This window comes from Xyrauchen texanus, chromosome 10 (genome assembly GCF_025860055.1).
Source record: "Xyrauchen texanus isolate HMW12.3.18 chromosome 10, RBS_HiC_50CHRs, whole genome shotgun sequence".
Lineage (NCBI taxonomy): Eukaryota > Metazoa > Chordata > Actinopteri > Cypriniformes > Catostomidae > Xyrauchen > Xyrauchen texanus.
This window is the reverse complement of record NC_068285.1, coordinates 19,904,003-19,930,844: the sequence shown is the minus strand read 5'-3', so window position 1 is coordinate 19,930,844 and position 26,842 is coordinate 19,904,003. Positions and strand designations below refer to the sequence as shown.

The following is a 26,842-nucleotide window of genomic DNA, read 5'->3' as shown; positions in this document are numbered from 1 at the left end:
GCGGCGGAATGTAAGGCGGCACGGCGGCTTCTGCTTTGAGCGCTCGAGTCGAGCCCGCGAGGGTCGACATCGGTAGCTCCTCGCAGAATCGCGATCCGCCCTCAGTGAGGGCGCAGCTCTGCGTGTCCCAGTCCCAGGCAGAGAGCGCAGATGATGTGGCGGTCTCCGGTGCTGAGAAGGGCGCGACATGAGGCGCAAGTGGAACGAGGCATCTTGAAAAAGACGCCAGTACTCTTTTGTGTATAGTTCGTAAGAACTAGCTTGCTGAATAAAAAGGATACGTCGCCGGATGGTGTAGCTCGCAGGATGGCTGAAGGTGGCTGAGACGGCCGGCTTCTTCTAGCGCTGTCCACGCTTGCTTGATGCCCCTCGAACGGCGACGCGGCTTCCAGGTCAGCGAGCGAAGAGCTTCGCTGAAGAGATGAAAATCAGGGTTTCAGCCTACTAACTACGCTTATATGCACTCTAGTCACGCCCATTTTGGCGGGCTTTGATGCAGTGAGCGCCGGACGCTTCTCATTGGATGCGAGTTCGCCCAAGCTCGTCTATAGGCTGCAGCAGTTGCCGCAGAGCAACCTATGAGCTCGCTAGCTAGCCCGCTCAAGGTCTGCAGCTGCCGCACTGCGTTGACAATGGATACAAAAATTAAGGATAATTTTTTGGCTTCAATATCTCAGAAAAGATGAATCTTTCCCATAGCGTAAGCTAGCTTACGCAATACGAGAGAACCTCTCGTAAGAGAACACCATTTCAAAATACCCTGATATTATGTTTCCATGACAGTTGAAACCCTATCCTTAAATGGTGTTGTAAATGGCTTTTAATGTTTTAATTTAGTAATTCATTTGCATTATTTGTGGCTATTAAAAGTGGTCAATCATTGGCAGTCAAAGGTTAAATTGTTCGAAAAATGAGTGAGAATGTTTATTTGTTGTTAACAGCTTACTGATGAACTCTCACCATGAGCATCAGCGGATAGCCGTGCTGCTTCTGCATCTACAAAACAAATGTAAGAATTAGATATATTTATATATATATTATTGATTGTATTTACAGGCATTCCAAATCTTGATTTTCTTAACTCAGTGCACATTCAAGATCACACTCACTTTGTACAATGGGCTGTAAAATTGCTGAATCCTCTGCCCAGGAAATCACAGTATTTATTCAAATAATTAATCCATAAAACTCAAAAACACACAATCATTCTGCTTCCTCTGTCATATTCTCACACACTCCTTTAGACATTTTTTCTCTTACCTGCAAATACCTGAACTTCACATATTTGTAATTATTTTTTATTTCCAGGTAAAAAAATATTGACATATCGGCCTTCAGTAGTCACTCACCACTGACAGGATAGGCCTGTGATGTGGGTTCTACATCTGCCAGTGAAATGACAAAGGTTATTACAACTTTGCATGTAACACAAATACACAATATTTCTTTCTTTCTTTCACTCTCAATCTATAAGCTCTTTATGTGTCCCTGCAAATGGGTAGCTGACAAATAACTTTTTGTAAATTAACTTTTTCAATATCAATATTTTAATATAAAATGTTATATTTATATAAATTTTATATTAAAATGTACATTTATGGTAAGTGTAATATAACAGGTAATTGATTATTTTAGGGTTTTCACAATTTTTTCAAGTTCAGTTCATGAACTCAGAACTCAGAAAAAGCTTTATTGCCAAGTAAGTTTTTTACGCATACAAGGAATTTGTTGTGGTGTTGTAGGTGCTTTACACAGTCTCTAAATATATGAACAAGAATAAAAATATAAGCAATATAAATATAAATATGTCCACGCACTATCAGTTAAAAGTATAAAATAAAAGAGAGCAGAGTAGTGCAGTGAAATGTAGAGCCAGAGGTGGAGTGTGGAGAGTGTCAGGGTGTTTACCGGGCATTGTTGATAAGGCAAGTGGCGGATGGGAAGAAACTGTTCTTGTGGCGTGAGGTTATTGTCCTGATGGACCTCAGCCTTCTGCCAGATGGGAGTGATTCAAAGATATTTTGGCCAGGGTAGGAGAGATCAGCCACAATTTTTCCAGCACGTTCAGGGTCCTGGAGTTGGCCAATCACCTTCTCTGCAGACCGGATGACACACTGCAGTCTGCCCTTGTCCTTGGCAGTAGTAGCAGCGTACCAGATAGTGATGGAGGAAGTGAGGATGGACTCGATGATGGCTGTGTAGAAGTGCACCATCATTGACTTTGGCAGGTTGAATTTCTTCAGCTGCCGCAGGAAGTACATCCTCTGTTGTGCTTTCTCGATGAGGGTGCTGATGTTCAGCTCCCACTTGAGGTCCTGGGAGATGATAGTTCACAGGAAGCGGAAAGACTCCACAGTGTCAATTGTGGAGTCGCAGAGGGTGATAGGGGCAGGTGCAGGTGAGGCTGAGTTCTTCCTGAAGTCCACAACCATCTCCACTGTCTTTAGAGTGTTGAGCTCTAGGTTGTTTTGGTTGCACCAGGTCACCAGGTGGTCGACCTCCCACCTGTAGGCGGACTCGTCACCATCAGAGATGAGTCCGATGAGGGAGGTGTCGTCCGCAAACTTCAGAAGCTTGACGGACTGGTGACTGGAGGTGCAACTGTTAGTGTAAAGGGAGAAAAGCAGAGGAGAAAGAACGCAGCCCTGGGGGGATCCAGTGCTTATGGTCTGTGAGTCGGAGACGTGTTTCCCCAGCCTCACATGCTGCTTCCTGTCAGACAGTAAGTCAGTGATCCACCTGCAGGTGGAGTCAGGCACACTTAGCTGGGAGAGCTTCTCCTGAAGCAGAGCCGGGATGATGGTGTTAAAGGCAGAGCTGAAATCAACAAACAGAATCCTGGCGTAGGTTCTTGCGGAGTCCAGGTGCTGGAGGATGTAGTGGAGGGCCAAGTTGACTGCATCGTCTACAGACCTGTTGGCTCTGTATGCAAACTGCAGGGGGTCCAGGAGGGGGTTGGTGATGACTTTGAGGTGAGCAAGCACAAGGCGCTCAAAGGACTTCATCACCACAGAGGTCAGGGCGACGGGTCTGAAGTCGTTAAGTCCTGTGGTCCTTGACTTCTTGGGAACAGGGATGATAGTTGAAGACTTGAAGCAGGCTGGCACGTGACATGTCTCCAGTGAGGTGTTGAAAATGTCTGTGACATTTCGTTTCCATCAATAGCGTTTTGAGCTAAACTAAAGACAGACCATTCCATATGCAGGCTGGACTGTGTGGCTCTTTCTCTGAGCGCAGTGCTTCAAGCTGGATGGGGAGACAGCATCCGGTCCAGCAGCTTTCCGGGGGTTCTGTCTCCTGAAGAGTTTGTTGACGTCCCTCTCATGGATGGAAAGAGTCGTCACTGGGGTGGGTGGGGGGGTGGAGGGGGGTACCTTTAAGGTGGGCATTGGTGGGGGTGCCCAGGCCCCTGCTGAGGTGGGGGAGGTGGAGGTGATGCACTGTGGCTGGAGCTGTTGGGAGGTGTCATGGGGGATGTTTTCAGGACTGTCCCTTTGTCTTTCAAAGCGGCAGTAGAACTCATTCAGGTCGTTGGCTAGGCGTCGGTCGTTGATGGCCTGGGGGGATTTAGGCTTGTAGTTGGTGATTTGCCTAAGCCCTTTCCAGACAGATGCAGAGTCGTTGGCTGAGAGCTGGTGTTGGAGCTTCTCAGAGTACCGTCATTTAGCCTCTTTCACCGCCTAGCTAAACTTGTACTTCACCACTTTAAATCTGTCTTTGTCCCTACTCCTGAAGGCCTCTTCCTTATCAAACCTTAACCTTCTGAGTTTGGCTATAAACCAGGGTTTGTCGTTGTTGTAACTCACCCTGGTGCGTGATGGAATACAGCAGTCCTCGCAGAAGCTGATATATGACGTTACAGCCTCTGTGTACTCATCTAGACTGTTTGTGGCAGTCCTGAACACATCCCAGTCAGTGGTGTCAAAACATGTCTGGAGATCCTCCACAGCCTCACTGGTCCACTTCCTTGATGTCCCACTACAGGTTTGCAGAGCTTTAGTTTCTGCCTGTATGCAGGAATCAGGTGGACCATGACGTGGTCAGAGTTTCCCAGTGCAGCACGGGGGACGGCATGATAAGCATTCCTGACTGTGGTGTAACAGTGATCCAGAATGTTCTCCTCTCTGGTCGGGCATTTAATAAACTGTCTGAATTTAGGGAGTTCATGAGTGAGGTTTCCTTTGTTGAAGTCACCAAGGACAATAACTAAAGAGTCCGGGTTGGTCCACTCCACACACAGTATCTGGTCGGCGAGCATGCGCTGTGCGGCCTGCACGTTGGCCCGCGGCGGGATGTAAAAACAGATTCCTCCACCTTTAGTTTTGCCGGAAAGTTCTGTGTCTCTGTCCGCTCTGTAAATTTGGAAGCCTGCCAGCTGCAGCATGGAGTCCGGTATTAATCCACAAAGCCACGTCTCCGTGAAGCACAAAACAGTAGATGAAGAAAAGTCCCTGTTTTTCCCCAACAGCAGTTGTAATTCCTCCAGTTTGTTGGGCAGTGAACGCACGTTAGAGAGAAATATACCCGGTAAATGTGCGTAATCCTCGCTGGTGAAGAAGCACAAGCTCACCAGCCTGTTTCCCTCTCCTTCGGCGTTTCACTGCTTGAGTAAAGGTGAGTGCACCTTTGACCAGAATGTCCAAAATTTCCAGTGTAGGGAGAAGAAAAGTAGGAAATAAGTCCTCTGGAGTTGTACCCCTTATGTTCATGAGCTCATCTCTGGTGAAAGAGCTCCCGGTACCGACGCAAAAAACAGAGTTAAAACACAAAACAAAACAACACACCGAGGCGGCCGTCTGTGGCGCCATCTTGAGTGTTTTTTTTTTTTTTGGTGTGACTAATGAATTTTCAAAAGCAGAAATAAAAGCAGATATAAACATTGGACAAACAGGTGCTTCACCCACGCTATGCAAACACACTTCAGCCAACGGTCAAAGTCAATTAGCCACTGACCACATACAATAAGCAAAATAACATATCCTCCTATTCAGGCCAGAGTGATGTAAGGCAAACTTGCTGTGCCATATTTTCTCTTGGTAAAAATTGTGTTGGTGAGAGTATAAGAAATTTGGAAATAATATATCTCAATAATGAGGTTCTAAAAACAGCAAACATTATAAATTATATAATTATAAAAAAAATTATTTTAGATGAGTAATTATATAGTATTATAAAATGTAATACTGCAAGACACTGCTTGGCATGCCATTTCAACAAACCACATACAATACCTTTTCAGATGATCCTTGATAACATTTTACAATGAGGTTGTATTCATTAACATCAGTTAACATGAACTAAAAAAAAACCCAATCCTTTCCAGCTCTAATTCATTTACATTTATGCATTTGTCAGACGCTTTTATCCAAAGCAACTTACAGAGCCCTTATTACAGGGACAGTCACCCCGGAGCAACCTGGATTAAGTGTCTTGCTCAAGGACACAATGGTGGTGGCTGTGGGGATCGAACCAGCGACCTTCTGATTACCAGTTTACCAGTTCTGTGGTTTAGACCACTACACCACCACTTGTTGAACCACCAATTCATCTTGTTGAATGTAAATTTCAATATATTCTAATAAATTTTTTAAATTTAAAAGTTGTGTATGCTAATATTAGTTGATGCATTATGAACATTAAATAACAATTAATAATTCTATCTTTATAAATGAACATTAACCAAGAATTATAAATGCTGTAAAAATGTGATGTTCATTGTTAGCTCATGAAATCTATTGTATTTACAAAGGTAAACAAATACAACCTTATTGAAAAGTGCTGCCTGATCCTTTCTGCCTCTTACATATACCTGTAAATATCTGATTGTAAAACAAGTAGATTATGAGTCTTAATTAATCTATTGCTGTCATTTGATTTTTCATATATTATAAGCCATTAAGAATTTATGGTGGATATTCACCATCGGTGACAGCTACAGTGTACTGAGCTAGTTCTTCATCTGCTAACGAAAACACAATGATTATGTAGGAAATTCATGCAGATGTAAATATACAAAGTTTTAAAAGAGTAAGCTGGCTTGATATCTACTGTCTACATGGAGTATTAACTACATTAATAGAAGGAATGGAACCTTATGGGACATATGGATTTAATGGATTGGATTAAAATATGGTAAAATTTTAAATGTTTATGGTGAATAATTACCTTTAACATCAGCGCCCTGGGTTACATCTGCTAGGGAAATTCAAATAGCATTCATAGTATTACATAAAATAAAATTATATAAAATATCTTAACCTTATAATATTTTAAATAATAACCACTGGCTGACAAATGTTAAAAAAATTACATTCTATTAGAGTTTATCATTAAAAGTGCATTCAAGCATATGGTGGACAATCACCATGAACCTCAGTTGGATTTGATGTGGTTTGGGATGTAACTACCTCACCTCATTTAAAGATGAATCATTATTAATTCATAATTAATCAAATTATTTATTAATAATTAATATGATTAATAATTAGACAAGCAAAGATACATTCATTACCTGCAAATACCTGAACCTCACATAGAGTGAGTATTTTTTTGTTCCCAGGTAGAAAAATGTTGACAGACTGCTCAATAGCCTTAAATGTTGCTGTGCCACCAGCCGGGATGGACTCAACAGTTGTCACCATGCAGATAAACAAAAGATTCACCAGATACCAATATCCCTTGAATGAGATGTAAACTGCCCCCATAAATAAGATTGGACCTGGTGCACTCTTTGTCTCCATGTTGGTGCAATAATTAGTTTAGAGTATCTGTTGAATATGTTTGAACTATCAAGCATGTCAAGCACCCATCTAAACAATTTGGCAGCAGATTTAGTTTTCTTAAATCACTTTAATCACTTTTAGAACAAATCACATAACGTACTTCTCCAGGCTCCCTTGGACAAAATTACCACTATCAAAACTTTCCCAGAGAGAGAGAGAGAGAAAAAAAACTACAGCTGTACAAGCTGACCTGACCTGAACTGATTGTTGACTTTAGAATGAACAGTCAATGTGCATGTAAACATGCTCAGTGTTTTGCCACGAGTAAGCTACTCTGATGTCAATGGTGATTAATAGACACATCCATGAAACATTTTGTTGAGGTACTTTTTCAGAGAAAAACAGTGAATTCTAGATACTGAATAATGGCGTTGTATGGATTACTTTTATGCTGCTGTTATGTGCTTTTTGGAGCTTAAAAATTCTGGCCACAATTCAGTTGCATTGTATGGACCTACAGAGCTTTTGAGTTTGTATTCTGCAAAAGAAAAAAGGTCATACACATCTGGAATGTCATGAGGGTGAGTGAATGCTGAGATTTCCCTTTAAGGTGGCAACACTGAGCAATTTCTGTGTTGTTTTCCACTGGCCGATATGGCAGTTGTCTTGTACTTATACTGACACCTTGTGGCATGGATGCAGAATCACGCAAATGTTTTCAGTTACTGATACTATACAAGTAGCTGTTAAATACCAATACCATTGTAGACAGGCACTATTCACAGTCAGTCATGATTAGCCAAAGTGTCCAAAAAACGGGGTCTTACAGAGATAAACCCAGTAGTATTTGACTGGCCATGTGATCTCAACAAGTTGGCCTACTTGAGGCAACACACTACATGTGAAATAAAACAGTTATTTGGCTACTGATATGAATGGAGTCTTCATTTCATGTGTGTACATAATTTCAAATGGATTTAGTTAAAGTATGATTAATTTCTTTATGAGTAAAACTTTTTTAATGATGAAAAAATTACCGAGCGCACAGACCAGACCAGGAAACTAAAACTAGAAGAAAAAATAATGGTATTGATAGGGACATCATAAACAGAAGATTCAGATAATAGTAAAAAATGACTTACAGTTCAAGCTATTACAATAAGAATCTGAGCACCTTCTATCCGTTCACTACAACAGTCTCCACGATTAGTGATGTAACCATGGCCACATTGTAGAATAGTCAAGTCCACTCTCCACCAGGGATTATTATCATTTGTGGTGTGAGTGCATGAACCCTCCATGAAATCTGGATGACTATTTCCATCTACTGCATTCTGGGCATGTCCCATATTGTAATTGTACATGGAGGACTGAGCAGTATTGTGTCCAGAGGCAAGATTCTCTGTTCAAGATTATATGAAAGTTATATTTCCATGTTATTTATAAAGTCTATTCAAAAAATCTTTACAGCCCGATAAAATATATATTTTTTAAATGTAAAAATATTACAAACCATCTAGTAATTTCTTAACGTTTGTGCACATTAATATCTATACACATTATCTCTGCTCCCAAAATGATTGTTGGAGAAAAAGGGCCAAATTATTTTCATATAGAGCAATTCAGCTGTCATGATTTTTTTAAATAAGCACAGAGGAAATTATTTTGTGCTACGACTACTTGCAGGGTACTGATGTAGATAATATTTTTGTGTTACTGGACTAAAGTCACCTTCATTTTAAGTACCACCCTGACATCAGAGTGCCCCTACTTTACTGTCCTAGGTCAACATTTGGCCTCAAATGGACAATATGAGCAATGCGGATGCATTACATTCTGTTTTTATGTCCTTCTTCCTTATTCAACTATGCACTTATTACAGGGACAATCCTGGAACAACCTGGAGTTAACTGCCTTGCTCAAATACACAATGGTGGTGGGGATTGAACCAGCAACCTTCTTATTACCAGTTATGTGCTTTCATATGCATGAAGGAAAGTGTATGTTATGTTATGTGTTTGGAAGGTGAATCATTCTCACTTCCCATACACACAGGGCTGTCCTAATGGCAGTAAGTCCAGGTCTTTGGTTCCTAAAACGTTTTTGGTATTTCAATGTGACATTTTATATTTGAGAAAATAAAGAAAACTGGGTGTAATATTTTTAATAACATTGTATTTGCATAGGTCAGTTGTGTGTTTTTCTCACGGCTTAGTGAGTTTTGTTCAGTGACTCATGATTTTAGATTTGAGGCTGGTGTGTTCACAATGAGAGTTTTTCAAAAACATAATACACCAGAAATGTGTATTACATATAGTATTTGTTTTGGACACATTCATTCAGTTCAATTCAATTTTATTTGTATAGTGCTTTTTACAATACATATTTTTCCAAAGCAGCTTTACAGAAAATAGAAAAACTAGGAAAATATCTTGAGCAATTGCTGCACACTCTTTTGTGTTTCCAATAGATACTGTAATTGTTTTGAGAGCAGAGTTAGGAAGAGAAAATTAAAAGATTTTAATAATTGAAAAAAAAAATTGCTTTTGGATTTTAGTGTGTTTTTAAAATGAAAAGCAGTTTATAATGTATGGACACTTGTTAATTAGACTTTTCAAGGAGAACGGCAGTGACATTGAAAAACGCAAAATAAGTTTGATTTAACATATTTCAATAATTTTTACTGCATTAACTTTTCCTGGAGGATAAAATATTGAACTGTAATCTTCCATGTGAAATCAGAAATACATAATTTAGTCTTGTAAAATTACTATATAAATTCAAATACCTCTACTTCACAAAGTGTGAGTATTTTATCAGTTCCAGGCAGAAAAATGTTGACAAACTGCCCATCAATTGGATCAAAACTGTAGGTTTCCGTTGCACCGGATGTAATGTTCCCAACTGTTGCAGCTCTGTTGATAAAATTTTTGGATGAGATCCATTTCATGTTTTCTGCATCACAGCTTTGTTTAAAAGCTGCATTCCTTGATCAGTTTCTACCTTTAAATGCGTTTGATGTACATTTCCAGCTTAGCACATGTACAAAGCAGACTGTACAGTGTATTAGAAAATAAAATGACTTACAGCTGATTGGTGTTGCCGTTGTTGCTCAGGCAGTTACCAATATGAATCTCAGCACCTTCTATCCGCTCACTACAACAGTCTCCGCGATTGGTGATGGCGACACGAGATACACTGTAGACATCACCGAGGTCCACTCTCCACCAAGGATTATCCGTCAATTGAGTGTGAGTGCATGAGTTCATGAAGTAGGATGTTGTTTTGTTACCATCTACAGCTTTCAATGGACTTCCAATGTTATCATTTTGGGAGGACTGCACAGCTATGGCTCCAAAAGCAAGATTGTCTGATGCTTTATGGTGTTAAGCAACAGTGAATGAGAAAAGAGAAACATTGATTGACTATGTTTCATGTGATAACAGAGATTATAGCTATTGTATATGCATGGTAAGCTTAATAAAATGTTAAAGCTGAAATGTGCAATTTCTGCACCACTATAGTATCACCAAAATGAATTTCAAAAGGAGTGTTTGGTTGAGCCAATGTTTCTGTGTTGGATGGGTCACTAAAACAGAGCAATTTATAGATAACATCACCAGAGCCAAATGTTTTATTTTAGGTGAAATCAACCTGCAAATGGCGTACTTATTATTCATTTTGAATAATAATTTGGGGAATGAGAAATAATTTTAACAAGAATAAAACAAAATGAATTGACACAAGTATACTGTGTTTGTGGTGTCATATTTTTTATTGGGCTGTACTGAAAGTACTAAATATGGTTTGATAGATAACATATGGACTTACCTGGAACACAAGTAGAGGATGGCAGAGTTTTTAATTCTGTCAACAAAATAAAAAAGGTATTGATGCTGTATTTACATATCAGAATGTGCACAAATAGACCACACAGTCACACAATTTCTCTATGCTTACCTGGAAATACCTCTACATCGCATAAAGCAAGCATTGTATTATTCCCAGGTAGGAAAATGTTTACGTATCGCCCTTTGACAGGCATAAACCGGAACATTTCTATGCCGCTACTTGGCACAGACATAATGGTTGCTGCTCTGTTGATATACAAAAGGAACATTACAAAGCACTTAGCGCAATATATACTTGCATCACTTTCTTCAAATACTGTATCTTTTACTCATTATTTCTGCAAAGCTTTTGCAAATTTACAGAAAACCTTCTATATCTATGGTTAGAATAGCATTCTGCCACTATCAGTATATAGATATGGCAGAAAGAGTAAGAGTTGTGTGGTTGTATGCTATTTCAAACATACAGTATCCAGTAGGTTTCATTGCCACACTGCCCTGAGAAGAACAAATAAATCTGCTTACAGCCCCAACTACTGGTACATACAATGGGGGTCACACTAGTGTGCATGACACTGTAATTTCTGCTTGAAGCTGTATTTTGTAGACATTTCTATACTTAAACGAATAGGCTGACAAAAAATATTAAATACTCTTTGCTTCCCACAGTCCCACCTCCTCAAATATTGCATTAATTGGTGATTGACAATCTTCATCATTTTTGTTTCCTGTATTAGATCCTACTTTCGCAATTTGTAAAGGGTGTACAATTTGAATACTGTAAAGGGAAGAAGATAGGACAACCAGAAAATGTCTTACAGCTGATTACTGTTTCCATTGTCATCCAGGCAGTTTCCAATACGAATTTCAGCCCCGACTAAATTGTCCTGGCAAAAGTCTCCACGATTAGTGACAATCACCAGGCCTACATTGTAGACTTTACCCAGGTCCACTCTCCACCAGGGATTATCCTCAGAAGTTGTTTTAGTGCAGGAGCCATTCAGATAATTTCCCAAGTCATCAGATGTGGATGACTGCTCAGTTGTGGCTTCCTTAGCAACATTCACTATACGATTTCATAAAAGTATGACAAAAAACAAAACAAAAAAACGTTTAAAAGCAATACTTAAATGGGCTCTTAGCTGGCAATTCATTTGGACATTCTGACACTCTTTGTAGAGACCTGAGATCTCATTGTAGAGATGTACTGGATTATACTGTAGCATTGATTAAGTAATGAAAGGAAATGCAATGACAAGAAAAATATAATTTGTATTTCTAGCAGATTGTGAAAAAAAAAAAAACTTGTGCTTTTTTAGTTTAGAGACTGCAAGATCTGACAAACTATTTGATCCATATATTAAACCTCTTTAAAAAACAACTTTATTGTATGTATAATTAACTCTCCAGGAGTAGTTACAATTTATTTAGAGTTTGATGAATTTAATTAATTGTCCAGAAAATCAATTATTATAATACAATAGTATATTCTGAATGACTGATTAGGCACAGCCACATGTTTAGCTACATTGGGTAAGTTGGGTAAGTTACAATCCACTACAAATTCCTTTTCTAAAATTGTAATTAGATTTTTGATATTACTGATTATTTTGTTGAAAAAGTAATCACATTACTTTAAAGATACTTTCTAAATCACTTCACAGAAAAGTTTGTTCTTCCTCTCAACAAATTTAAAATCAGTGTTTTTTTTTCATTGTCAAACTCAAGCTCAATACAGATACTCACTTTGGAAATAAGAAGGCCAAAACATACCGTCTTCATCTGTTAATAAAATAACAACAATTATTGAGGCTCTTTACATATGAAAATGTACAAATGTACACTCTTTATCGCTTACCTGCAAACACCTCCACCTCACATAATGAGAGTATTTTATTCACCCCAGGTAGAAAAATGTTGACATACCGCCCTTCAATATGCTCAAACTGGAATATTTCAGTTCCCCTGCAGTGAGCAGGCCCAATAGTTGCAGCTCTATTAATAAAAACAAAAAGAAAACTTTTCAAAATTATCCAAGTCGGATTTATGCATTTTAAACGCTTTCAAAATAGTGTACAATATAAGATTTTCAATGAACCAGTCCTTTTTTTGTTGGACAGGTAAAGACTCCCATGTCAAAATGTTTGTCTGCATCCTGGGTTTCCCAAAGCAAACAATATACTGCCCTACAAGGCCACAACACAGTACCTACACCAAACATAAAACTGAGAAAAAAGGCTTAAATGTTTTTTGATTGTTGAGCCAAATGTAGATCATAATGTAATGTCATTTCAATTCTCTGAATCTGAGAACTGTTCAGCCAAAACTGCCTGTCATAGAACAGATCATACTTAAGAGACCTGATTTCAGATATAACTTAATTTTGACAAAATGTAGAGTAGATACTGATCTTTTGGGGGCAGATTAAAATAAAACAGTATAAACAGGGGGTATGATAGGAAAATCAAAAAAGTCTCACAGCTTATTTTCATTTCCATTGCTATTCAGACTGTTGCCAATGTGAATCTCAGCCCCGATTAAAAGATCGCCACAACAGTCTACACGATTTGTGATGGCCACCTTTACTATCCTGTAGACAAAACCAAGATCTACTCTCCACCAGGCATTATCTTGGTCAGTTGCAGTGTGAGTACATGAGCCATTTTTGTAGTCTGGATCCATGTTCCCATCGACAGCATTCTGGGCAACTCCTAGGTCTTCATTGTCAGAGGACTGTACTGCTTCATTACCAATAGCAAGATTACCTGTTGAACATGACATAATGGATCATTCAATCAGAGATGCTAAATTTCATAAGGTGAACGAAATGCATAGGATTAATTAATTAATTCGAAATGACTAAAATGCACAAAAATAGATAAATAAATATGTTGATTAATACATGGTATTCTTACTTGTCAAGTCAGCAATACATTTCCCAGAAAGAAGTGTGATTACAAAAATCACAGGCACGTTCATTCCGGCTTTCTAAATCTTATCCAAAACTTATATCAAGAAAGATAAGGGAAATGTAATCATAAGACAAGTTGGTAGACACCATGACTTCTTACAAATCACATCATAGTTTACCCTTTACATGCAGCTTATAAGACAGAGGCTGGAAATATCCATATTGCATGGCACATTTTATTAAACAATATCACTGAGATTTCAAAATAGGAATAAAGCATAATGATTCTTACCTGTCTCTTCTGATGTAAAATGAGTCTTGCATGAACTTGGCTTAAATATGCCAGGAGCACATCTGTTCTTCTACGTGTGTTTGCATTTCCTTCCCTTCAGGGAGTCTAATTTGATTTGGTTGTAAATGATTGACTAAACAGATATAATTTGTTTTCAAATATTAAAAGGAATATTACACATTATTGAAAAGTGTATCATATTTGACTCACTCTCATGTTAACCCAAACCTGTAAGACATCTGTGGATCACAAAAGGAAAAATTCTGTAGTCTGTGCTGGTCGTTTAGCTTTAATCCCTGTTCATTGTAATTGAATGGATAAGAACAACCAGTACAGTCTACAGAATTTCTCCTGAGATGATTGGAATTACATTATATTTTTGGGGTGAGCTATCCCTTTAAATGAAAATTCTGAGAAAAATGCAAATCAATCTCAGTCAACAGCATTTGTGGCATAATGTTGATTACAAAAAAAAAAAAAAAAAAAAGATACATATATATATATATATATTTTTATATTGTTTTTAAATTATTATTATTATTTTGGCTTGTCCATCCTTTTCTTTATAGAAAAGAGAAGAAAAAATTAGGGTTACAGTGAGGTACAATGGAAGTGAATGGGCCCAATTCGTACACATTAAAATAGTCACTGTTTCAAAAGTATAGCCACTAGATGTACATAAACAATATGGGTGTTAACATGATTTTAGTGATAAAATGGCCATCTTAGCAGTTCTGTGCAAAATTATATGCAATTTTACAACTTCATTACCATTACGACCCAACGCCGCAAACCCTGAAAATTACTGTAAACAACTATTTAAACAACTTTACAGCTCAAATAATATACTAGTTTAATCGTTTTATCAGAATAGTTAATGCAAGTAATTTAATATTATAAGCTACGCTTTTACCTTTAAATCCTTCAAATATTTGCCCCATTCACTTCTGTTGTACCTCACTGTAACATCAATGATTGCTTTTTTTCTTTTTTTAAGAAAAAGAGGGATTAGTCAAAATAATTTTTTGTGGTAATCATTGTGCCACAAATGCTTTCAAATTAGCTTAACATTATTGAATGTGGAATCATCCTACATTTCAATCATTGAAATCAAATCTGTGTCATAAATAAAAAGAATAGCTCTCTAAATACGGTTAAAAGTCCTGTGGATAAATGAAGGTCAAAGACAAACAAAAGCATTTGCCAAAGACAGTTTGACATGAACCAGAAGTTGCTGGTGTGACTTGCTGATTTTAGCGTTAATATTTATCAGGTACTCTTTGGTGTGTGACTATGCTGGAAGGTCAGTACATATGGGATAAAAACATAATGACCTGTCAACCTCACATACTGGCCACATGAGTAACCTTTACACCATATACCGCCTCCTGCTGTAATTAAGGACTTCCAAATTAGGCGTTTTGGTTTCAGGAATATTACCATGTTTAGTTTTATATTCATGTAGAGAGTAAAGGTGAAACAAAGTTGTGTTTTAAATATTAAAATATTTATTGAATGTGCATTGAAACAGTTCACAAGTATTAAAAGTACATTTTAAAGGGATATTACATAAAAAAAATCACATTCTGTCTTTATCTACTCAGTCTGATGTCTTTCAAAATGATCAGTACATCGTCCATGGAACACAAAATAAGAATGCCCATGCTACTCTTTTCCATAACAAGTAGATGGCCAAGCAACAAAAACGGAGGTGAAACATACCATAAGTACCATAGTACTATAAAATACCCAAATATAAAGTAATCAACACCAAATATCACTGTTTGTGTACCACACAATAAAAAAATTTAATCAAGCAAGATTGGAACGAGGGTGCCTGGGTGTTCACATTTGTATTCCTTTAAGAGAACTTAAATTAAATCTCTATATATATTATACATATGGATATGCTTATATTCAAAGGACTTTTCTTTCATTTATCCTTAAAAAGCCTAAAGTTTTTTTAAGGATACATTTTTTTTATTTAAAGGTTTTGCTATTTGTTACATGTATTACATCATGTATTAGTAATGAAAATAACTCACTAGGAATACAAGTAGGCTTTGATGTCTTACTTACTGTTAATAAAATAACAACAGTCATGCACACATTAATATACAGAAACAATTATATAGCAGCGTTTTTGTCTCTCGCCAATACCACAGCTTCACACAGAGTGAGGATTTTATGGTTCCCAGGCTGATAAATGTTGACATATTGCCCATTAATAGTCTTAAACTCAAAAGTATCTGTGCCACAAAAAGCTGTGGAAACACTTGGAGCCCTGCAAATGCATACAGTAAATCACAGATGGTTGTTTAAGAGGAGAACCAGAGACTTATCAGCACACTGCATGTCACACACACACAGACACACGCAGACACACGCACAGTGTTACAGGTTCCACCTTTTGATATTTTAGCTCTGATTAAAGAGCACTATAACTAATTCAATTAAAATGTACAGTATTTGTATGGTACCTTTGGAGTGGAGTGAACTTACAAATGTCTGATCACAAGCAGAATAAAATAGGTTAAATTTACAGACATCAAAATTAATCTATTGGTCTGTAATTTTGAAAATGTTATAATATTCTGCATTCCATTAATGAAGTCTAGATTAATGGTAAAGTCCTGGTTTATTTCTTCTTCATGCAGAGGAGGTAGAATTGCATCCTCTTTTGCTTAACCAAACCTTTAGGTAATGAAATATTAAACAGGTCTGTTTTTGTCCAGGCTGTTACCGACATGAATCTGAGCTCCAAATATTCGCATTCTGCAACAGTCTCCATGAATATTTATGTAAATTCGAATTAGTTGACATTACTTTTCAAGGCAATCGGTTTGCATGCATTTTCATAGTAAACATACGTATTTGGCTCAAGTAAACTGAACATAATTTTTTAAGTAACGTTAACTAGTTAGAAGTAAGCTTAACTCATCTATGATTCAATTGTCGTTGTTTTGATTTTATTATTTAAATTGGGTTATAACATGTCTTATACAGTATAAAGGAAATTACGACTGGACGATACACTTTTGTAAAGTACAAATGAGTAAAGAAGAATGGCTTAAAGGGGTCATGACATGGTTTTTTTTATTGTATTATTATGTTCCCTTAGGTGCAATTATAGTATTAATATATTTTTTTTTTAAGAAAAACTTTTAAAATCTAGTGATTTATGACCTTTTCCCACCCTGTTTCTCATCCTCTGATTCAAACAGTCTGTTTTGGGGGCGTTTTCCATTTAAGACTTCAGTGTTAACGCCCACTGTTATGATTGGCTAACGTCAGTGCCTATGTATCAATTATTGACGCCCCCAGCCAGAACAATATGCAAGTAAACTAAGTAAAAACACTGTGATTATTCATAATGAATGAAATTGCGCTTTAAAAAGTAGTTTAAAGTTTAAAATAGATTACTTACAGTTTGCGTCGTCGTTGTTCCCAGAATAGTCGGCACGGACTTATCTTTGAGCAACAGTTTTCTGGCAAAGCCAGCATCATATTGAGATTTGTTCTCAAAACAGTCATCCTTAAAATGTACAGAACAAACGCTTAAGTTAACACTGCCGTGACTGGGTCGTCCGCAAAAAATAAACTGCATCCATTTTTCCCTGACGTCTGGATCTTTCGGCAGCTTATTCAGAGGTTTTGTTTGACCACAGCCAGGAACAGCACATCTGTGTGGCATCGTAATTTTCCTGTGCACAAGTAGTCTCTGTCAGAGCTCGCTGTCCATCGACTGAACACTTGTGAGGCGCACGGCGATACTGAAATGAGCGTAGTTGTCTTGCGCTTATAGCGTAGTTATGTTGTGCTGGAGGCGGTCATATGCAAACGCTGTTACGTCACTTCTAACCGACACGTCACTTCTAACCATGAATCCAGAACGAGCTGTATTTTGAGCTTGATTAAATAAATGATTCGTTTAGAATGGGGAGGACGTCTTAAAATATTAAACTTGCAGGACGTTTTAATGATACAAAGACCTCTTATATACCAAAAGATCAAGGCAAATTTGGTTTCTCATGTCATGACCCCTTTAAACTTAGACAAAACAACAACAACAGTCATACAAATTCAAACTAAATACATTACTGCATAAGTTCCCTTGTTTTTACCAAACAAACATAATTTATTCAATGCAAGGATCATGGGTATTCCACACAATTTTGTACTTGGTCATTTTGAGTTAGTAGTACTCAAAGCAAAAGTATTTCTTTTTAATTTTCTCACCTTTTCTCCCCAATTTGGCATGCCCAGTTCCCACTACTTACTAGGTCCTCGTGATGGCACGGTTACTCACCTCAATCTGGCGGAGGACAAGTCTCAGTTGCCTCCCCTTCTGAGACATTCAATCCATGTCTCTTATCACGTGGCTCGCTGTGCATGACAACACAGAGCATGTGCATGACAACTCCACAGCATGTGGAGGATCATGCTATTCTCCACGATCCACGCACAACTTACCACGCACCCCATTGGGGGCGAGAACCACTAATCGTGACCACGAGGAGGTTACCCCATGTGACTCTAAACTCCTTAGCAACTGGGCCAATTTGGTTGCTTAGGAGACCTGGTTGGAGTCACTCAGCACACCCTAGATTCGTACTCACGAATCCAGGGGTGGTAGTCAGCGTCAATACTCAAATACTCAGGCCCCGATGCCAAAGTTTTAGAACTTACGTATTTGAGTTATGATTCCAAAATGTGACATTTCAAGTAATGTTTAATTAGGACCACTTATATTTTTTATCTTTTCAAGATTTTGGAAATGTATGGCTTCGGGAGTACATTTATTGGTTGGATTAAGTTACTTTATAGACACCCTGTAGCACTGGTACAAACAAATGGATTAATTTAAGATTATTTTACTCTGAATAGGGGCATGCAGTTTTATAGGTATTTATAGCAGCAATACTTTGGGAGAGGTTGATTATTACTTTTGGGAAAGGTCATGAGGTATCAGTGTATTACTCCCTGCTAATTCAGAGTCTGGGTGATGGAGCTTTAATTCTGTCGAGAGATTATGGGAGAAAGATTTTAACTTGGTATTGGAGGAAGGAGTGTGACTAAGATTCTGAAAAATTCAAAAAAATATCAAGTCTGCATCTAGAGATGCAAGGGTTTGCCTTATGCAATTTAAGAATTTACATAGATTTTATTGGACCCCCTCTAGATTATATAGGCTTGGTCTTAAAGACACACCAACCTGCTGGTGATGCCAATCAGAAGTTGGAGAGACAACCCATGTCTTTTGGGGATGTGTTAAGATCCAAGATTTTTGGTTAAAGTTTCAGAATTATTTTTGTGACATTTTGGGCACTCAAATTTTACTTTGCCCCATACTTTGTATTTTGGGTGATGGGGCAGTTATACATTTGGGGGAAATATAAAAAAATGGGTTCTGAGTAGCATCATGATTGGCAGACAAATTATTTTAAGGGATTCAAAGTCAGACGCCACCATTTCTGGAGTGGTGTACGGAGATGGGGAGGGTGGCGGCTTTTGAGTAGATGAAAGATAGAAGGCTGGGGCTGGAGGACTTGTTTTTCAGGAAGTGGGGTAAGTATTAGTCGGTTTTGGGGGATTCTAAGGGAAGGGATGAGGAGAGAGAAGTTTAGTTAAATTATGCATATTTATTACATATTATATATTTTTATTGCATTTTTTTAGTGTAGGGTTTTATGTGACCACAGGGGTGTTCTTTGGGATTGGGTGGGGTTGGTGTTTGGGGAGGAATATTAGTGAGGGTGAAAAGTTAAATGTTGATTCGGTGTGTCTATGTTGTGGTTTTCTCTGTTGTGTTATTTTCTTTGAATCAATAAAAAATGATTGTCATTTACAAAAAATTATAATAATAAATAATGATTAATGAATAATGATGATAATAATAAAAATTAAGCAATATATCTCACATAGAAATGTTTCTTTAAATAGGCTAAAGGAGTGTGTTCAATAGTACATTACCATTTTAGCACATTTTTGCTATGGTATCGAAATTGAAAGCATTTGTGGCATAATATTAATTACTACAAAAATAAATTTTGACTCATTCTTTCTTTTCTTTAAAAACAAAAAAAGAAGCAGCAAAAATCGAGGTTACAGTGAGTACAATTTTTGACATTAAAACAGACACTGTTTCAAAAGTATTACTACAAGACATGCAGAATATGCATGTAAACATGATTTTATAGTGATAAAATGACTTACTAACCTTTTCTGTGTAAAGTTATAGCAAAGTCTTTCTATCGAGTCAGTCCACTGTCGGCCGTCATTGGAACGCTCCCGGGAGACTATTTCCAGCCATGTTAGAGCAGCTCCTGTCTACTTGAACGGGGTCTCACCGAAATGGTAAAAAATGGTTGGTCAATATTATGATCAAAGAATATATTTCAAATCAGCAGTAATATCTGACAACACTTGTATCATTGATTGGGCATCTTTACCTCAGATTATGCTAAAAAACAAAATTTTCCCAGCTTGTATAGCATGCGCGTTCTCGAGATGATTGACAGGCAATGTCTGCATCTAAAAGGTAATTGGCTCTTTCCGTTGACCATTGGATGCTAGAGCCTCTTTGTTGGGCATTCTCCTATTCATTTTAATAGAAGTGGTCCATCACTGCTAAATAGTCTCTGGTTATAGCCAATTTTAAAACTCCTTTACAATAACGATATAAAGTCAACAAACACTAAAACGACTGTAAACATGACAATTTAAAGTATTTTACAGCTCAAATAATACACAAGTTTTAACAGAATATTTAATGCAAGTACTTTTATATATATATATATATATATTCACTTCAACCTAAATTTTTGCTTTTTTTTCCCCAGAATTCTGGATTCAATAAAATTTAAGGTCAATCAACTGCATTTGAGGTAAAATATTGATTACCAAAATAAGTAAATAAATTCTAATTCGACTTGTCCCTCCTTTTCATTCAAAAAGGCAGATTTCAAGGTTATAGTGAGGCACTTGCATTTTTGAGGGTTTAAAGACAGAAATATGAAGTTTATAATTTTATAAAATCACCTACATTAAATCAGTTAAAACTTGTGTATTATTTGAGCTGTAGAATTGTTTAAATCATCGTTTAACAGTCATTTTAGGGTTTGCATGTTAGTTCGTCATGGCAACGAATTTGTAGGCTAAACTGGCTATAATTTTACATAGAAAAGATTAGTAAGCAATTTTATCTCACTAAAATCATGTTAACATATTGTTTGCATCTTGTTGCTACACTTTTGAAACAATGTGTATATATGCATTTCTGTACTGGTCCCATTTACTCACAAGAATTGTGAGACTTGGCTTTTTGAAAGTCTAAACAAATTTTTTGTTAATGACAAATGCTGTTGGTTGAGCTGAACTTCCATTGAACCAGGTGTTGTGTCCAAGTCTGTTCCCCTTATGTTCCCTTAAGGTAAGTGTTGAAGTCTATTCCCCCATGTTCCCCTTAAGGTTAGTGTTGAAGTCTGTTCCCCCATGTTCCCCTTAAGGTTAGTGTTGAAGTCTGTTCCCCCATGTTCCCCTTAAGGTTAGTGTTGAAGTCTGTTCCCCCATGTTCCCCTTAAGGTTAGTGTTGAAGTCTGTTCCCCCATGTTCCCCTTAAGGTTAGTGTTGAAGTCTGTTCCCCCATGTTCCCCTTAAGATTAGTGTTGAAGTCTGTTCCCCCATGTTCCCCTTAAGGTTAGTGTTGAAGTCTGTTCCCCCATGTTCCCCTTAAGATTAGTGTTGAAGTCTGTTCCCCCATGTTCCCCTTAAGGTTTGTGTTGAAGTCTGTTCCCCCATGTTCCCCTTAAGGTTTGTGTTGAAGTCTGTTCCCCCATGTTCCCCTTAAGGTTTGTGTTGAAGTCTGTTCCCCCATGGTCCCCTTAATGTTAGTGTTGAAGTCTGTTCCCCCATGTTCCCCTTAAGATTAGTGTTGAAGTCTGTTCCCCCATGTTCCCCTTAATGTTAGTGTTGAAGTCTGTTCCCCCTATGTTTCCCCTTAATGTTAGTGTTGAAGTCTGTTCCCCCATGTTCCCCTTAATGTTAGTGTTGAAGTCTGTTCCCCCTATGTTTCCACTTAATGTTAGTGTTGAAGTCTGTTGCCCCTATGTTTCCCCTTAATGTTAGTGTTGAAGTCTGTTCCCCCTATGTTTCCCCTTAATGTTAGTGTTGAAGTCTGTCCCCCTATGTTTCCCCTTAATGTTAGTGTTGAAGTCTGTTCCCCCTATGATTCCTCTTAATATTAGTGAAGTCTATTCCCCCTATGTTTCCCCTTATGGTTAGTGTTGAAGTCTGTTCCCCCATGTTCCCCTTAATGTTAGTGTTGAAGTCTGTTCCCCCATGTTCCCCTTAATGTTAGTGTTGAAGTCTGTTCCCCCATGTTCCCCTTAATGTTAGTGTTGAAGTCTGTTCCCCTTAAAGTTAGTGTTGAAGTCTGTTCCCCCTATGTTTCCCCTTAATGTTAGTGTTGAAGTCTGTTCCCCCATGTTCCCCTTAATGTTAGTGTTGAAGTCTGTTCCCCTTAAAGTTAGTGTTGAAGTCTGTTCCCCCATGTTCCCCTTAATGTTAGTGTTGAAGTCTGTTCCCCCATGTTCCCCTTAATGTTAGTGTTGAAGTCTGTTCCCCTTAAAGTTAGTGTTGAAGTCTGTTCCCCCTATGTTTCCCCTTAATGTTAGTGTTGAAGTCTGTTCCCCCATGTTCCTCTTAAGGTTAGTGTTGAAGTCTGTTCCCCCATGTTCCTCTTAAAGTTAGTGTTGAAGTCTGTTCCCCCATGTTCCCCTTAAGGTTAGTGTTGAAGTCTGTTCCCCCATGTTCCCCTTAATGTTAGTGTTGAAGTCTGTTCGCCCATGTTCCCCTTAATGTTAGTGTTGAAGTCTGTTCCCCCATGTTCCCCTTAATGTTAGTGTTGAAGTCTGTTCCCCCATGTTCCCCTTAAAGTTAGTGTTGAAGTCTGTTCCCCCTATGTATCCCCTTAATGTCAGTGTTGAAGTCTGTTCCCCCATGTTCCCCTTAAAGTTAGTGTTGAAGTCTGTTCCCCCATGTTCCCCTTAAGGTTAGTGTTGAAGTCTGTTCCCCCATGTTCCCCTTAAGATTAGTGTTGAAGTCTGTTCCCCCATGTTCCCCTGAAGATTAGTGTTGAAGTCTGTTCCCCCATGTTCCCCTTAAAGTTAGTGTTGAAGTCTGTTCCCCCATGTTCCCCTTAAAGTTAGTGTTGAAGTCTGTTCCCCCATGTTCCCCTTAAAGTTAGTGTTGAAGTCTGTTCCCCCATGTTCCCCTTAATGTTAGTGTTGAAGTCTGTTCCCCCATGTTCCCCTTAAAGTTAGTGTTGAAGTCTGTTCCCCCATGTTCCCCTTAATGTTAGTGTTGAAGTCTGTTCCCCCATGTTCCCCTGAAGATTAGTGTTGAAGTCTGTTCCCCTTAATGTTAGTGTTGAAGTCTGTTCCCCCATGTTCCCCTTAAGGTTTGTGTTGAAGTCTGTTCCCCCATGTTCCCCTGAAGATTAGTGTTGAAGTCTGTTCCCCCATGTTCCCCTTAATGTTAGTGTTGAAGTCTGTTCCCCCATGTTCCCCTGAAGATTAGTGTTGAAGTCTGTTCCCCCATGTTCCCCTTAATGTTAGTGTTGAAGTCTGTTCCCCCATGTTCCCCTTAATGTTAGTGTTGAAGTCTGTTCCCCCATGTTCCCCTTAATCTTAGTGTTGAAGTCTGTTCCCCCATGTTCCCCTTAATGTTAGTGTTGAAGTCTGTTCCCCCATGTTCCCCTTAAGATTAGTGTTGAAGTCTGTTCCCCCATGTTCCCCTTAATGTTAGTGTTGAAGTCTGTTCCCCCATGTTCCCCTTAAGATTAGTGTTGAAGTCTGTTCCCCCATGTTCCCCTTAATGTTAGTGTTGAAGTCTGTTCCCCCATGTTCCCCTTAATGTTAGTGTTGAAGTCTGTTCCCCCAAAGTTTCCCCTTAATGTTAGTGTTGAAGTCTGTTCCCCCATGTTCCCCTTAATGTTAGTGTTGAAGTCTGTTCCCCCATGTTCCCCTTAATGTTAGTGTTGAAGTCTGTTCCCCATGTTCCCCTTAATGTTAGTGTTGAAGTCTGTTCCCCCTATGTTTCCCCTTAATGTTAGTGTTGAAGTCTGTTCCCCCATGTTCCCCTTAATGTTAGTGTTGAAGTCTGTTCCCCCATGTTCCCCTTAATGTTAGTGTTGAAGTCTGTTCCCCCATGTTCCCCTTAATGTTAGTGTTGAAGTCTGTTCCCTCTATGTTTCCCCTTAATGTAAGTGTTGAAGTCTATTCCCCCATGTTCCCCTTAATGTTAGTGTTGAAGTCTGTTCCCCCATGTTCCCCTTAATGTTAGTGTTGAAGTCTGTTCCCCCATGTTCCCCTTAAAGTTAGTGTTGAAGTCTGTTCCCCCATGTTCCCTTTAAGGTTAGTGTTGAAGTCTGTTCCCCCATGTTCCCCTTAAGGTTAGTGTTGAAGTCTGTTCCCCCTATGTTTCCCCTTAAGATTAGTGTTGAAGTCTGTTCCCCCTATGATTCCCCTTAATATTAGTGAAGTCTATTCCCCCATATGTTTCCCCTTAATGTTAGTGTTGAAGACTGTTCACCCTATGATTCCCCTTAATATTAGTGAAGTCTATTCCCCCATATGTTTCCCCTTAATGTTAGTGTTGAAGACTGTTCACCCTATGATTCCCCTTAATATTAGTGAAGTCTATTCCCCCTATGTTTCCCCTTAATGTTAGTGTTGAAGTCTATTCCCCCTATGTTTCCCCTTAAGGTAAGTGTTGAAGTCTGTTCCCCCTATGATTCCCCTTAATATTAGTGACGTCTATTCCCCCTATGTTTCCCCTTAATGTTAGTGAGGTCTATTCCCCCTATGTTTCCCCTTAATGTGAGTTAAGTCTATTCCCCCTATGTTTCCCCTTAATGTGAGTTAAGTCTATTCCCCCTATGTTTAAAGGCGCTATGGACAACATTAAAGGTAAACATAGGAAGAACAGACTTCAACAGAACACCGGAATATTCCTTTAATTCTATGGTTTGATTTAGCAACCATAATTAAACCACTGTATTTACAAAAGTCACTTGTTTTTCATCAAACATACTGAAATCAATTGCGCATGTCTTCCCCGGAAATTGAGGTGGAAGGGTGTTTTTTTGTCATTTGAGTAAAAATCACGCAGTGGCACGGACAGGTATTGAAGCTTACAGTCTTTAAATATCAGTTTTCGTCTTGTATATACAATATAAAGAACTAAACCTTGAAATTTTACTTTTAGCAAGCACTATCGCATTTGATGCACGTAATGTAGGAAACGTTACTGCTGTGGTGTATGTAGTTTGTCATCTCATGGTTTTCTCGATTCCTCTGCTAGGTCCTCTGTTAACTTTTGATCGTTTAAGCTTGAAACTGTGTGTAACATAACCTCTTTGTCCTAAATTGCCAATTTGTAGTCAGTAGAAACCATACCATTGATTTTCCCAGTGAGGAAGTTCAGCGAGCACACAAATGCACGTTCTCCGTTCACGTTAAAGTTGTCTTCAGTAATGCTTCCATCCAAAGGCGTTTCGAGGATCAAATTAAACAGAGATTCATTTAAAGTCGAGAATAAATTAGAGCCAGGTAAACGGCGGTGGACTGGGTTTAAAACTGTGTCTGGTTTAAATCCACTAGCAGACCGTGTCCGACAGGTACAAGACCAAGACAGCGCTCCAGAAAACGCGTCGGTTCCGGAGAAAGCAGACAAAATTTACCCAGAACGAGACTGCAACGAAATCACCAGTCCAGAGCCAACGTGCTCTTCGCACGGACAGACAAGCTCCAACGGCTGTGGGCTCAGCCAAGACCCTGCTGAACATGACGGTGGCCAAGCGGGCCATAATAAAGGTATTTTGACATCCAAAGTAAGTTGCATTAGTAACGGTCGAGGTACTATAACTCACGAGGCTCAAGGTCCCCTTACAAGGAGCCAGTCGGCGTCAAAAAATGGTAAATCGTTGAGAAGGTTGTGTGGACATGAAAAGGCACTTTGCTACCGTTTGCGATTAGCGTTGTGTTTTGACAATAAAGTACAGCGAAATGGCGGGAAGCGCGTGAGGCACGGGCAAACCGACTCTCAATGTCCCGAGTTGTCTTTTATAAACCGTAACGTGTCTTTTAAATCCGGTAATATTTCCATCACGTCCATGGTCCGTTCGGAGCGGCCTGGAGAATCAGTTGAGCAAACGCCACCTGTCCTGGGGGGGATACAACCAGATTTCAAGTCCTCAGAACAAAGCGCTGCCGTCAAAACTGGCGGCCCAGCTGCTTTAGGGCAAGAACAGCCTCCTCGTCGCGGCCGGGGAAGACCGAGGAAAGTTTATACTCATAGATTTGGTCAGTCCGACGCACAGGCGAAAACTACCAACAAGACGGAGGTCCTGAGGCCTCAAAATCCCAAAGAGAGGCATGCCAGTAAAGCCAGACGCTCTCGACATGGACAAGCAGTTGTGTGTGGAGAACCAAGTAAGGGCCAAGACATACATAGACAAATAAATAAGGGTAAATGTTTGGAGGTAATTTAGTTAAGATTATGTGTATTTTTATTAATATCCATGTATAGTCCTCAAGTTTCTTGGCAGCTGTCAGATGGGGTTAACTACAAGCACTTTAAGAGACAAAAATGGAGAGCCACTGTTTTGCTATAAGAGCATTTGCATTATTATTTATATTTTTGCAATACTTGCAAAATTGTATGGATTTTAGTTACCAGGATTGGATTATATGTCTGTCAGTAATGAACCATTGCATTATTTGAAAGGAAAATGGAAGATTCTGTCATTATTTTACACACCCTCATGCCGCTCCAACCCCATATATACTTATTTTATCCAGAACACATAAGAAGGTATTTTAAGGTGTCACACTCACTCATTTCTGTACAGTAGCAGTTGATAGTGACTCACTTTTAAGCTTATAGGCCCCTGCACCCTTACGAAATCGAAGAACAAATGGGTGTGATGTCATTTAGAATAAAATCTGACAAATTTTTTTTTTACGTTCGTATTGGTGGTTCGTAACAGCTCGTCAGTGCAAAC

At 38.6% G+C, this 26,842-nt stretch overlaps 1 protein-coding gene across 1 annotated transcript; it reads right to left on the bottom strand.

The window, feature by feature from the left end:
* Positions 1 to 9,805: 9,805 nt before the first annotated feature.
* LOC127650862 (uncharacterized) lies at positions 9,806 to 13,552 on the bottom strand. Its single transcript, XM_052136495.1, has 6 exons — positions 13,489 to 13,552; positions 13,053 to 13,338; positions 12,432 to 12,568; positions 12,320 to 12,355; positions 11,403 to 11,639; positions 9,806 to 10,098 (listed from the first exon to the last, which is right to left on the bottom strand). Exons 1-6 carry the CDS (start codon positions 13,550 to 13,552, stop codon positions 9,806 to 9,808), a joined length of 1,053 nt encoding a protein of 350 aa, XP_051992455.1.
* Between the last annotated feature and the right edge of the window lie 13,290 nt (positions 13,553 to 26,842).

What these genes read in the sequence shown, in the direction of transcription:
- LOC127650862 (XM_052136495.1), bottom strand. Translation starts at nt 13,552, where the DNA reads ATGAACGTGCCTGTGATTTTTGTAATCACACTTCTTTCTGGGAAATGT. An exon ending in ATGTATTGCTGACTTGACAA is followed by an intron (nt 13,339 to 13,488) that starts GTAAGAATACCA and finishes CATGTTCAACAG; the next exon opens with GTAATCTTGCTATTGGTAAT. An exon ending in CCTGGATGACAATGGAAACA is followed by an intron (nt 10,099 to 11,402) that starts GTAATCAGCTGT and finishes AACACCATAAAG; the next exon opens with CATCAGACAATCTTGCTTTT.